The sequence below is a fragment of the Melanotaenia boesemani genome, chromosome 22, assembly GCF_017639745.1.
Source record: "Melanotaenia boesemani isolate fMelBoe1 chromosome 22, fMelBoe1.pri, whole genome shotgun sequence".
Lineage (NCBI taxonomy): Eukaryota > Metazoa > Chordata > Actinopteri > Atheriniformes > Melanotaeniidae > Melanotaenia > Melanotaenia boesemani.
Genome location: NC_055703.1, coordinates 21,407,687 through 21,419,375, shown reverse-complemented (window position 1 = coordinate 21,419,375; position 11,689 = coordinate 21,407,687). Strand labels below are relative to the sequence as shown.

The 11,689-nt window shown below is 39.9% G+C and overlaps 1 protein-coding gene across 2 annotated transcripts; it reads right to left on the bottom strand.

The window, feature by feature from the left end:
• Positions 1-268: 268 nt before the first annotated feature.
• Positions 269-11,241, bottom strand: tfap2b (transcription factor AP-2 beta). Of its 2 annotated transcripts, none has more exons than XM_041976456.1 (7): positions 11,157-11,241; positions 8,666-9,127; positions 7,419-7,473; positions 6,197-6,416; positions 5,771-5,889; positions 4,918-5,059; positions 269-1,300 (listed from the first exon to the last, which is right to left on the bottom strand). In XM_041976456.1, exons 1-7 carry the CDS (start codon positions 11,202-11,204, stop codon positions 1,009-1,011), a joined length of 1,338 nt encoding a protein of 445 aa, XP_041832390.1. In that variant the 5' UTR covers positions 11,205-11,241; the 3' UTR covers positions 269-1,008. The 2 variants fall into 2 exon arrangements, with proteins under 2 accessions (XP_041832390.1, XP_041832391.1); XM_041976457.1 differs by lacking the exon at positions 11,157-11,241 and adding an exon at positions 9,390-9,993.
• Positions 11,242-11,689: the final 448 nt, after the last annotated feature.

Here is an 11,689-nt window from a genome sequence, read left to right as displayed (position 1 = left end):
TAATAATAATAAAATCACCACTCTTTCAACTTGACCAATCACAGTGGACAAAAGGATTAAAATACTTTGTAAATAGTGATCAAATCTTAAAAGTTACCTTTTCTTTCTAAACCTCCATATTTAAACAAGTTAACTTGCAGATATTCATTAATGTTTCATTAAAAGGGTCATTTTGAATTGAATGAACTGGATGTGAATTGACCCCCAGCCATTAGTCAGACTCTGCTGGAGAATTTCCCTTGAGAAAAGGCGCAGGCTGCACACCTCGCATAATAAAACACATGGTTTATTATCAATATGATAGAAATGAAATCACTGGACAATTAGAAGCATGTCTACCCATCATCAGCACCATGACAACAGCTCTATAAGAACAGAAAAACACTGGATGAGTCCTGTCCCACCACTGGCTCACAAAGGTCAAATCACAGATAAATAGGCCTACTCCAAAATAGTTGGCGTACCTATTTACACAACCATCCATTTAAATTAATTTAAATAAATATTTACACACATAAATTAACACCTTCCCTCCTCTAACTTGTGTTGAATAATCAGACAAGCCTGTTTCATAAATAGAATGCTTATCATCCAATTTCCAAACCAGCAATGCTTTCTCTATGTGGAGACAAACACAAGCACACACACATTCATTCAGGCACACAAACACAATGTTGTTTGCTGGCTGCTCACAGCATCTCAGTCTCACAGGATGCAGGCGGGGGGAGCGAAATGGATGTAGCACAGTAACCACCATGTCCTCAGGGGAATGAAAAGAACGTAACACAGATGAAAAATCCCTCTGTGCTCTCTGACACTGGCCCATGGGTGTCTTCTTCTGCCATTTTCTCTCTACCAAGTCTTCCCTGTCCTTCTCCTCCACCTCAGCCTTGTTTGCAGAAGGGCAGTTGCAGTGGTGTAAAGCTAGAAGAAACAGTGTTAACGCCTCTTGTCTGCGTGTCGGTCTCCCTCTTGGCTCTCCTTCATCATTCCCCTTCTGTGCCAGCTTCATTTCCGCTGCTTCTCATCTTTGTCGCCGGCCTTGCTGCCAGCATCCCCGTGCCGGTTGTTGGGTGGGTTGTTAAGAAACATCTTGTCGAGTCCTTTGAGAGCCTCGGTGAGGTAGTTCTGCAGGGCGGTGAGGGCTGCGCAGATGGCGGGTGAGCCAAAGCCATGCGTGATGAAGGAGAAGTGGGAGAGGCAGCTCTGGATGCCAGGCTCCAGGATGGGGCTGGGCCTTGAGTTGCCCAGGGGAGTCCTGTCCTGGGCCAGCAGGTCGGTGAACTCCTTACACAGCTGTCTGCAGGCAAGAAGACACAAGACGTCACAAGGGAACTCTTTCTCATCATAAGGTTTCCCCAAAATGGCTTTTGGAAGGCTGAAGTCCTGTTTAACTACCAGCTCATTGTCTTTAAATTTAATGGCCAATGATTTAAACATGTCTTCCTGGAGAATCTTAATTAATAGCAAAACTGACATAAAAAGTAAGATTCTATAATTAACAATCAGACAGAATAGGCAACATCCTCGAGGGTCCTTGAAGTGTCAGTAGCTAATAATTTGACTGGAATTTGATATCTGCACTTTATTTTGTACACTTACTAAACCTAGTAAATCAAAGCAATATATATATATACATATATATATATATATATATATATATATATATATATATTTAATATGATGTTATCCTGCTAGTAAAGCTTTGAAAATGCTCAAAAAGAGCTACAGCACTGTCAACTTCCCACAGAGATGTTTCTGTGGGTAAAGAGTGCTGAGAGGTGACAGTGGGGAGGATTTTCCAACAGAAATGCAGATATTGTAGTGGTTCTTAAAACCACAGTAAATATATCCTTTTTCATAGAAAATGTTTTAAAGCCAACAAAACCCAGTGTTCAAAATCTGAAGCTTCAATTGCGTGACCAAAAAAAAGTGATTTTAATCAACATTTTCTGATTTTCATATATTGGATCACAATAAAACAGCATAGTTTTGCAATAGAAAATTAAAAAAAAGTAATCCTACCACATTTTTAAGGCTCCAAACACATATGTTTTTACATTTAGACTAGTAAGGGTTAATGGTATCACAGTGTGGATTGTCATGAAAGAAAACCAACTTCAAATCCCATCTAATCCAGTTTTGTCCAATCACTTTTCACTCTTTGATCTGGTTGTTGCTGTTGGTTTGGGTTATGGAAAAGAAAACAAATGGATTGACTTAGATAATAAAAACATGGATACTGATTTGTGTGCTGTTAACAGAGTGCTTCCTATTTTCAAACAACTTGCTATATAAAGGAGCAGTAAGTCATGTTTTTTTTTTTTTTAACTTTTACCATGACACTGCATTTTGAGCATGTGGACAAATGTGGCGCCATCTCTTGTGACCCTGGGTCAAAGCGGGCAGTTTCACAGAAAGTGATGGAGCTGGCATTAATCTCTCAAAACAATTCACTGTGCAAATGCCACTTAACTCGTGCTGCTTTTTGAGAAAGTAGCACAGCAAAAACAGCCAAGTGTTTACATTTGCAGTATTTTAATGGACCCTAGGTAAGAAGACAATGTGAACTTTATAGTCATCAAACTAGAACAGATGCTGAAACAGCAATCTGAGCAGTCCGCTAACTCAAACTGATGAAATTCTTACAGGTATCTCAGCTGCTCCTGAAGGTAAAATAACTCCACCTACTTTCCCAGTAGGAGGGGAAACTTTGAACTCACTACAGCACTGCTCAATACGCTTACAGTATGATGTCAAAGCATACATTAAAAATGCCCCCCCAAGTTTTTGCAATGAGAGTTTCGTTTTCTTTCATGTTCCGTGTTACAATTGATGGAAAAAGCTTTTACGATGAAGAATTTCTCTATCTTTTGCCGTTGATGTTGCGCACAATTGTTTTGAGCTTTTTCATTGACGATAGTCTTCAGTGATTTCCTGTTTTGTAAAAAGTAAGAATACAAAACTATCAAAAAAGTAAACCTGTCCTTAGACATTGAAAGAGTTTTTCAGTTTCTTTTTTTTCTTAAGTCATCTATTCTTCCATTTATAAACATTCACTGGTTTATTACATCAAGCTGAAGCTACTGCCTGTGAAGAAAAGGATACTTTTTAAAATAAAATGTATTTGCTGAACTGTAAAGTGTGTTTGCATGTTCATGTTTTAGGTAGGAGAACTCTTTTCTTTCTAACTATAATTTTTCTTTAGACTAAAAATAATAGTACCTCGTCGTCTATTTTTGAAAAATGATATTTGGGAATGAGAAAAGTACTCCAAGCCAACCACCCAAAAACATCAGTCTATTGCTTAATTAAAAGAAAAAAAGATTTAAAAAAAAAGAAAAGAAAAACTCATATTTGGATAGTGGATGAAAATAGGGAATGTCATGGATCTCCATTTCCCCCTGCTTATTTCATGGTAAAATTTCAGTAGTGAAATAAAATCCCTTCTCCTACCTCGTTCTCCTTTTTACATTTCAGCCAATCATTCTCTGGTTTTAGGCCCACATTTTATATTCAAGAGACCTTTCTTTCCTCTCACAGATTCATGCTTGCACAGCTCATACACACACACACACACACACTCTGAAAGGGGCCTAAGGGCAGAGCTCCAACAAATGAGTGACAGGCTGTGCAGGCCGGGCCCAGCTGGGGTTAGGGGAGTAGAGAGGAGAAGCCGCCACCCCGGGCTACACTCAAGGCTTTCACTGTTGTTTTTTGACGACTTGAAACACTTCACTGCTAAATAATGAATTTCTAACAGGCAGCACCGATGTGCACTACTGGAACAGGTTTGAATCTGGGCATCAAACATCCACCACCGAACACCCTGTGCATTTTTCACACAAACACAAGCAGATGGATTATGAAGTGCAAGCCAGCAGATAGCACTATTTATGTAAGCTAAAAATATGTGGTTACGGGAACCTACTGACGCTTTACTAGGTGAATTACACAGTTTGGAGAACTTGGATGGACATGGGATTGGATAATGAAAAAATGTGATTTGCAAAAATATTTAATATCCAGTTTTATAAATATTGATCATTTCTGCTGCCCTGTTGTGTTACTAATCACAAAATCTTGGATTTAATTCCAAAGATTAAAAGCCATATGAGTAACTTTACAAGAAGTACAAATACTGGAATTTTCTGAGACCCAAAACTGAGATCAAAACCCGTCAAGAAATCTCAGTTTTTTCCACATGAAGCAAGCTTGACTGAACTGCAGCTAAAGCTAATTTCTTGAGCTGGACATAATGGTGGGATCAAATAGCATATACCTCAAATCATATTTGGTTATTTAAAGAAAATAAATTATAATCATAATTGTCTATGATTTGTGGCTGTCATCATTTACAGAGTAGCAAATTTTTCCCATTAGCCATTTCATTTTAAGTTGGATTTATACTGAGTTCAATGGGTTTTATTAAGTAAAATCTTAATTTCCTTTCCAAATGTCAATGCCATTCTGTGTCAGAGTGGAATGTGTATGATAAAGCTCAAGTAAAGAAAAGGTTTGTGCCCTCTGGAGGTTTGGGGCCTAATAGACCCCAGGAAAAATGAGTGGGCTTAAGTTACAATAATTTCATTAATCTAAAATTAACCTGTTTGTAGATGATGAATGCTTAATGTATAATTCATCCTGTATTTGTAAATGTCACAGTCTACTTCCAAAGGACACAATGGAACTATAAAACTCTTGTTGCAGTCCTAACTGGAATGTCTGTTTTCCTGCTGCTTTGTTTGTTTTCTCTTGGAAGTTTATTGCTTATTTTCTTCCTGTTTTACCAAAATCATTCAGTTTGATCATAATTCTACCATGAAGTCGTGGGACACCAATATTTTCCATTACAGAAATGACTCTGTAAAAGAGAAAACACCCCAGAGTCCAGTCACTTGGTTCCTAAGAACTCACTTTGTGGCCAGCAGCATGTTTTTCCGCGTGTGCAGCTCGTTGGGGTCCGCGTGCTGCCGGTTGAGGTACTCGCTCACAGCTTTGGTGGGAAACTCAGTCTCGCAGATGTAACCGAAATCTCGGGCCAGGTGAACTGCTTCACCTGGGGGGGACGACAATATAAAGTTAATATGAATCTAATGATATTAATATGAATTTGCTGCGGCAAGTGCAAATATCTAACTCTATATCCCGCGATTTTAAATTTCAATGCTTATAAAACAACATCCACCCCTTATAAAGCTGACATATGCCAATAATGTCTCTTTTTTTTCTTTCTTTAAAACAATCCTTAACAATCGTTCTTGTCTACTAAAACAAGAATAAGAAAGAAAAAATCAAACTTGTTATTTAACAATGAAGTATTGTTTTAAAGTCATTTAAAAAATAAAACAACTTTATTCTTTTCTGCAACTGGATGTTTGCACAGGAAAAGTAGAGCCAACTGTTACGTCACATGAGATTCTGATGAGACACTATTTAGGCCTAAGATCAATAACCTGTCCAGAAACCCACCTTTCTTTCTTTCTGTTTGCAGTCAAAATGGTGACCTCAAAATGACACATTCAATCACCTGATGCAATACTAAATATATCCTTTTACTTAAATGACATTTATTTATTTTTATGGCTGCATGTTAAAACAATTTTAGCAAGTCTGCAAGTTTCGGAGCTTTGCAGGTTTCTAATAGTATCTGGAACATAACTGATAAAAGTCCAACTCTTGATTGCTGGAAAGTAGTAGTTGTGGAACTGGTAAGAGGGTGTTTTGTTTGGTGAAAATAACTAATAAAACATGGTAATGTAACAGTCACCTTCTACAAGAGATGTTAGTAATGTGACGTTGGCAGCTTTGCGTCTCCCGGCAGGCAGATTTAATCCAATCTTCTCCAGCTTTTCTCGCAGGCATTTCCCACCGTTTTTAGACTTTGCTCTGTAAAGTAAAACACAATTTTAGTCTTTACTAAACCTATATATATATATATATATTTATAAAAGTACTTAATATAATCAATATTATGAGATCTTTTCTTTAATATGGGGAACTAAAATAAAGTTTGGACAGGATTATTTAAATATCTTCTCAGTCAGCATCTTGCCTCCACAAATTTAGCGGATATTAAGTGTTATTAAAAGTTATTTTTTTGCATTTTCATTAAGTCACAAGCTTTGTATATTTTTCAAGGGTAATTCCATATATTCAGGATGTGCGTCAACATAGTTCAAGCCTGCAGTCCTACCTTCTCAACACGCCCCCCAACAAGGAGGCGTTGAGGCACTCAGGTGGGGACAGTCTCCTCTGCACCTCCCCTACGGTCACTTTATACTTGGAGGTGGAGCTGAGCAGCGACAGGCGGCCCGGTACCGAGCAAAACACTTCATTTATGTTCACGGTTACTCCGCCGATCAAGCCGTCTTTACCGAGCATCAGGGCGCCCACGTGCTTGGGGGGCATAGGGACTGAAAGAAGAAGGTTAGAGGCAGTTATGAGTGCACATCTTAGAGAACATTATAATAGAAAAAGGGGAGAAAAAAAAAAAAAAAAAAGCATGGGGCAATTTACTGATCCTGCTAAGAGGTTAAATTTGGCTTCTCTTCAATGTCTGAAACCACGCGCGCTCAGAGGGTGGCTCTGGCCTAATGAAGCGCCCACGTGCCGGGCATTTGCTGTTATTTAATGTCGCGAGACATTCTAATTATAGTGTTATCGATTGTTGATTGTCTTATGTTCTCAAATCGCATTAACCACCTCCCAGTCTTTTCTCCACGGCCGGTTTAGTTCCCACCAAGCAGCACTGGATGCTCCATCCCGCGTGTTAATGCTTGCACTAATGGCGTAAAAAGAAGCAGCCAGCCATCCACTCAGCCAGCCAACCCTGCGAATGCGTGCGTAAGGGCCAGCGTGAGGGGCTTTGATGGCTCCACGGGGGATAATACCGCAGATTAGCTCTAAACGAGCTCACGAGATCTCCGTGAGCGGTGCCATTTATTACATCAGCGGCTTAAATGCCCCGCGGGGAGCTCAGTCACTCAACATCCCGTAACTAAATCACCGCACATCATCGGGGCGGTAGCATGGCAGCCTGTCAGCAACTCACTGCCTGCCAGTCAATATACCGGGGTCGTTAACTCGGCTTCAAACTTTTATCCAGCGCCTCAAAATGGGAGATCTTTCTGCGTGAATTGGCGACTGGCTCAATTCTTACCTACCTTTACATTAATAATCAATCCAATAATTCACAATTATAACGATCCAGTTTCAGAAACTAAAAAAAAAAATGATGTCAGTTCTTGAGAAGAGTGCGGGCGCAGCAGCCATATTTCCAAACCCAAAACGTGAGGTGAAGTTGTTCAAATGAGTTACTTAACTAATTTAAAATAATTTATTATATTGATCAACTGTACGGCTGCTAGATATTTTGCTCCTGAAACAAAGTTGTATGAAAGTGAAAGTGTGTGTACCTTTCTTTATTACTGATTGATCCAGTATACTCGTCCCGTTGGTGTCTTCAATAGTCTGTTTAGAACCAAGATAAACAAAAATCATTACATGCGGCTTCACTCAATTAGATATAGGCTACTGTTTAATATATGAAACTTGTCTTATTTTAGCGTTTGATACAGACACACAAAAATAAATTAAGACTGACGCACAAACATGCACAGAATGCACAGAACAAATGTAGGAAGTAAACCCAGCTTTGTTATGTTTGTTTTAAGACGACAAGCAACATTTTATAAAGATGTGTGTCGTTTCATCGTTGTTAGAAGCTAACAGTTTTAAAGTCTCATTCATCATTAACCCGAATAAATAAAAAAAAAAATCACATAGATACAACACACATAGAGAAAACCAGAAAAGAGAACCTATTGTAGGGGTTAAATGACAAACAATTCATGGTTATGGCCTGAGGGGAAACGAGGGGAAGATGAAATCCTACACAGCTGAGCATTAAACCCTTCACCATATCTCCGGTACTTTGTAGGTTTAAGACCTTACAGGAAAAATATTAATAATAATAATAGGCTAATAACAAATAAAATAAAACATCAAAGACATGATCGGCTGACTTAAAACACAGATGTAGCCTACAAATATTCTTAATATCAAGGTATCAGCATCACTGGATAGTCGTGTTTGTAGATAATTTATGCTGTGTTGTTTACTAGATGGAAGTACGAAAATCATAAATTTCGCCCAAATTCACGTAAAGGTAGTTTGAGATTTGTGCACGAATATGTGAAAGTATAATGTAAAAAGCGTCTTTTCATTCACAAGGACGAAGACAGTTAATTTAGCTGTCGGCCATTTGTGTTTAGGCTACAGCTGTGAGAGTCCAGCCCTAAGGGAGCTGCTCCAAGTTCACTGACCTTAACTCCGAAAGGCACGTGAGACATGCAGAGACAATGAAGCTGACAAATGTCAGCAAGTACAAATCAGTCTTTTCCAGTGAATATTTGTTTTCCTTTCATTAACAAACAGCCAATTATTACTTTTGTTCGCCTTTAACTTTTTAGTTTTAGTTTGTTTTATGTCTTCACTATATATATATCACAAGACAGAAGTCCTGTGATTTCCTGTGATTCTACAATTGAACTTTTCTGGAATATAATAGCCAACATTTTTTAAGAATATAATTGTCCAAACTAGAAATTTATGTTAGGTTTACGTTCACCCCTGGAAATCTCAGACGTGACCTTTAACATACCTGAACATCCTCCATCCCGTGCAACCCGTGCAGAAGTCCGTCTCCCATACCAGGCTCCAGTCCCGGATGAGCGGAGTGCAGCAGCACATCAGGCCGCCTCACGCCACCGTAGTCCCGTCGCGGATCCAGCCCGGATAGCTGAGGCAGTGAGGCCCGAGGCTGCGCCAGCAGAGCAGAGCTGTCCATTCGGTCCCCAGTGGTATCCTGTCGCTGACGCGCGCCCCATGCGCCCTGTTGGCTCTGGTGAAGGGAGTTCAAGGAGTATGGATCGCTTACGTGGGAGTACGGATCCTGACTCTGGTAGTGAGCGAGCGGTTGGTACGGTGGAGGAAAGTATGGCGGCTGAAAGTCCGAGGACGGTGCATGAGACAGCGGCGGTGCGCTGGAGTAGGGTCCTGCGTGTGACACCGAGCCCAGCTGGGACAGGCGCGAGCTATGGCTCGAGACGCCGTCATGCCGGTCCTTCAACAGGGTGCAGAAAACAGAATATATCAACAACTAAAATAACAACAGGAACCGCAAATTAACCACATATGTCCACAGAGGCCCGATATCTTGTTGAATTTATTCTATTGCCCCTGGTGATTTAGCCGAAGTACAATTAAGACTCTGGACAAAAACACACATAAGCCTGGAGGAAAAGAAAATGCTATAGCCTAATTAAAAACTCCCAATATGCACAAATGTTCCGTCTGAGTAAAGAATTCTGAAATATAAAACTCACCGCAGTGGAGTAGGAATGAACTAACATCTGTAAACCCTCTGCTGGTATCACAAGTGATCTCACGGTAAAATAACACGATGGAAAAAGACGTATTGGGCCAAGAAAGACAAACTCATTCCAGGTCAAAGCAGCGCTTTTTGTATCTGCAGGCAGGCCTGGTCTAACTCCATACAGAACCTTCCTCCGCCCGGAGCTGCCGCCGCTCTGAGTGTGAACACCAAGCTCCCGCCCCTACCCCCGGTATACAGTGTAATTGTTATTCATGACTGAGACTTACAGGAATATTAATGTGCGCGAGGCAGGGGACTGGCGACACATGGAGAGGAAAGCCTTTCGCGCAACCGTGAGTGACGTTTAAATGCCGTGGAGAGCCGAATCGACGTGCGAACAGCAGGAGATAGGAGGACTCAGAAGGCGAACAGGCTATAGATCCGTAAGGATTTCCCCAGCACTGACATGCCACTATATGAGTAAATGGTAAACCCTGATGCAATAAAGCGCACTTTTTTGCACAAATAATTTCTACACGAACTTATTTCCAGTATTAACATTGACTGCTATAAGGCTTATTGTGGCACTAATAACCGACCAGATTCAGAAGGGCTAAAACGTTTACCCTCAGCCTCTGAACAATAAAAAAAACATCAGTTAAATTCGAGAGAATTTCCTTTGCTTTGACATCTTTTAATCGAATCACACCTTTAAAAAGTATTTTTTAAACCCAATGCCACTAAGCAAACAGCTGCAGAAACTTTATTTTATTATCTGTGTTTCAAAACACACACGACATCCAGGCGGGTGAATGGTTCGTGTGATATGTGTCACAAGTCAGAAGAAGCGATTAAACTTTACTTAGTGAGCTTTACGGACCCCTCTTTGCCCTATTGGGTGACTTGTTTAACAATATTACAGCCTCCCCTCCCTCGCGCCGTGGGAGAAAAGCCATGTGCGGCACGAGACAAGAGGCTTCCCAGCGGGACGAGCCAAACCGAGGGGCCTCGCGCGAGCTGCCCCTTTTTCTTCTTGTGCTTTTGTGCTCGGGCTCATTCAAAGCGAGCCGCTGCAGCATTTTGGCCCCCATGTGAACGCGCGGCATATTTATCCCATGTATTACTATTTTCTCCTCCTTCTATTGATTTTTTTTTTCTTTTTTGATTCAGTCTGTGAGCAAAGCCACATTATTTCCATGCTTTACACACATCATCCCGATCTCACCCAGTTCCTTCAAATTCTTTCTTTTTTTGCTGGAATTTTATAAATAAAATAGTTAATTTGTTATTCAATTATCATAGTGAGATGAAAAATTTTCGACTCCGTTTTTAGTTTAATTCTAATTTTAGACATTCCTCTTTAGTTTCTCTTACAAAAGCTCAGAACTGTAGACGATGTTAAACGATACTATTGCATATGTACAGATTCTATAGCAAAAATAATAAAAATACTAGAATTCTTAATGCAACCACAGATATTTTATCCACTCCATGTGGACTTTTAAGCAAATAGAGCTACACCACAGCCACAAACATGAAACATTATGAAAATATTTTAGCGCAAATGTTTTTCCACAAAAAGCTAAAATACAAAGTTGCCCTCTAATTCATAATCACAGTCACAAACTTAAGAGAAGAAAGAAACCATATGAAGGCCTAAAGCCTCATGTAAAACATCTTCTTCAGCAATGTTTATCAATCTGTTTCCAAAACCATACCGAACAAGTCCATCATGCCTATTTCCCCCAAGTTACAAACAGCTGGACGATAACGTTACCTCATAAATATCTTCATACTTGACATTCTCAACTAGTTTCCACAGCATGGTCGCTTCTCCGGTGTCTGTTAACCGAATGCAGCCAAGTGAGGAAGGGACGTCTCAACTCTCTTTCTCTCTCCTCCCTCCCCTGTCTCCCTCCGCCCTCTGTAATTTCAGGCAGGCAGGCAGGCTTTGTGAATGGGGAACCCCTGGAAGGACTTCACTGCTGTGAAGAAGCGCTATAGGGTGAGTTGACAGCAGCAGGCTGCTTCGTGTGTGAACTTGGTGAGCAACAAATAAATGCAGAAGATGCATGTTTTATTTATCATATCTCCGCAGTGTAATTATCCATGCAAAGAAACAAAAGCTGTTGAAGTCTGTTCAAATGAGCTAAATGATGATTTAAAGAAAACAAATTCTTAGTCTTTATAATAGGAAATAAGATTGAACAAATATGAATAAAATGAAAATGACTGAGTTGGTTATATATTGATTGTACAGCTAATTTCAGGATATACATGAGAAGCAAATTAAAGCATCATTTAACATTT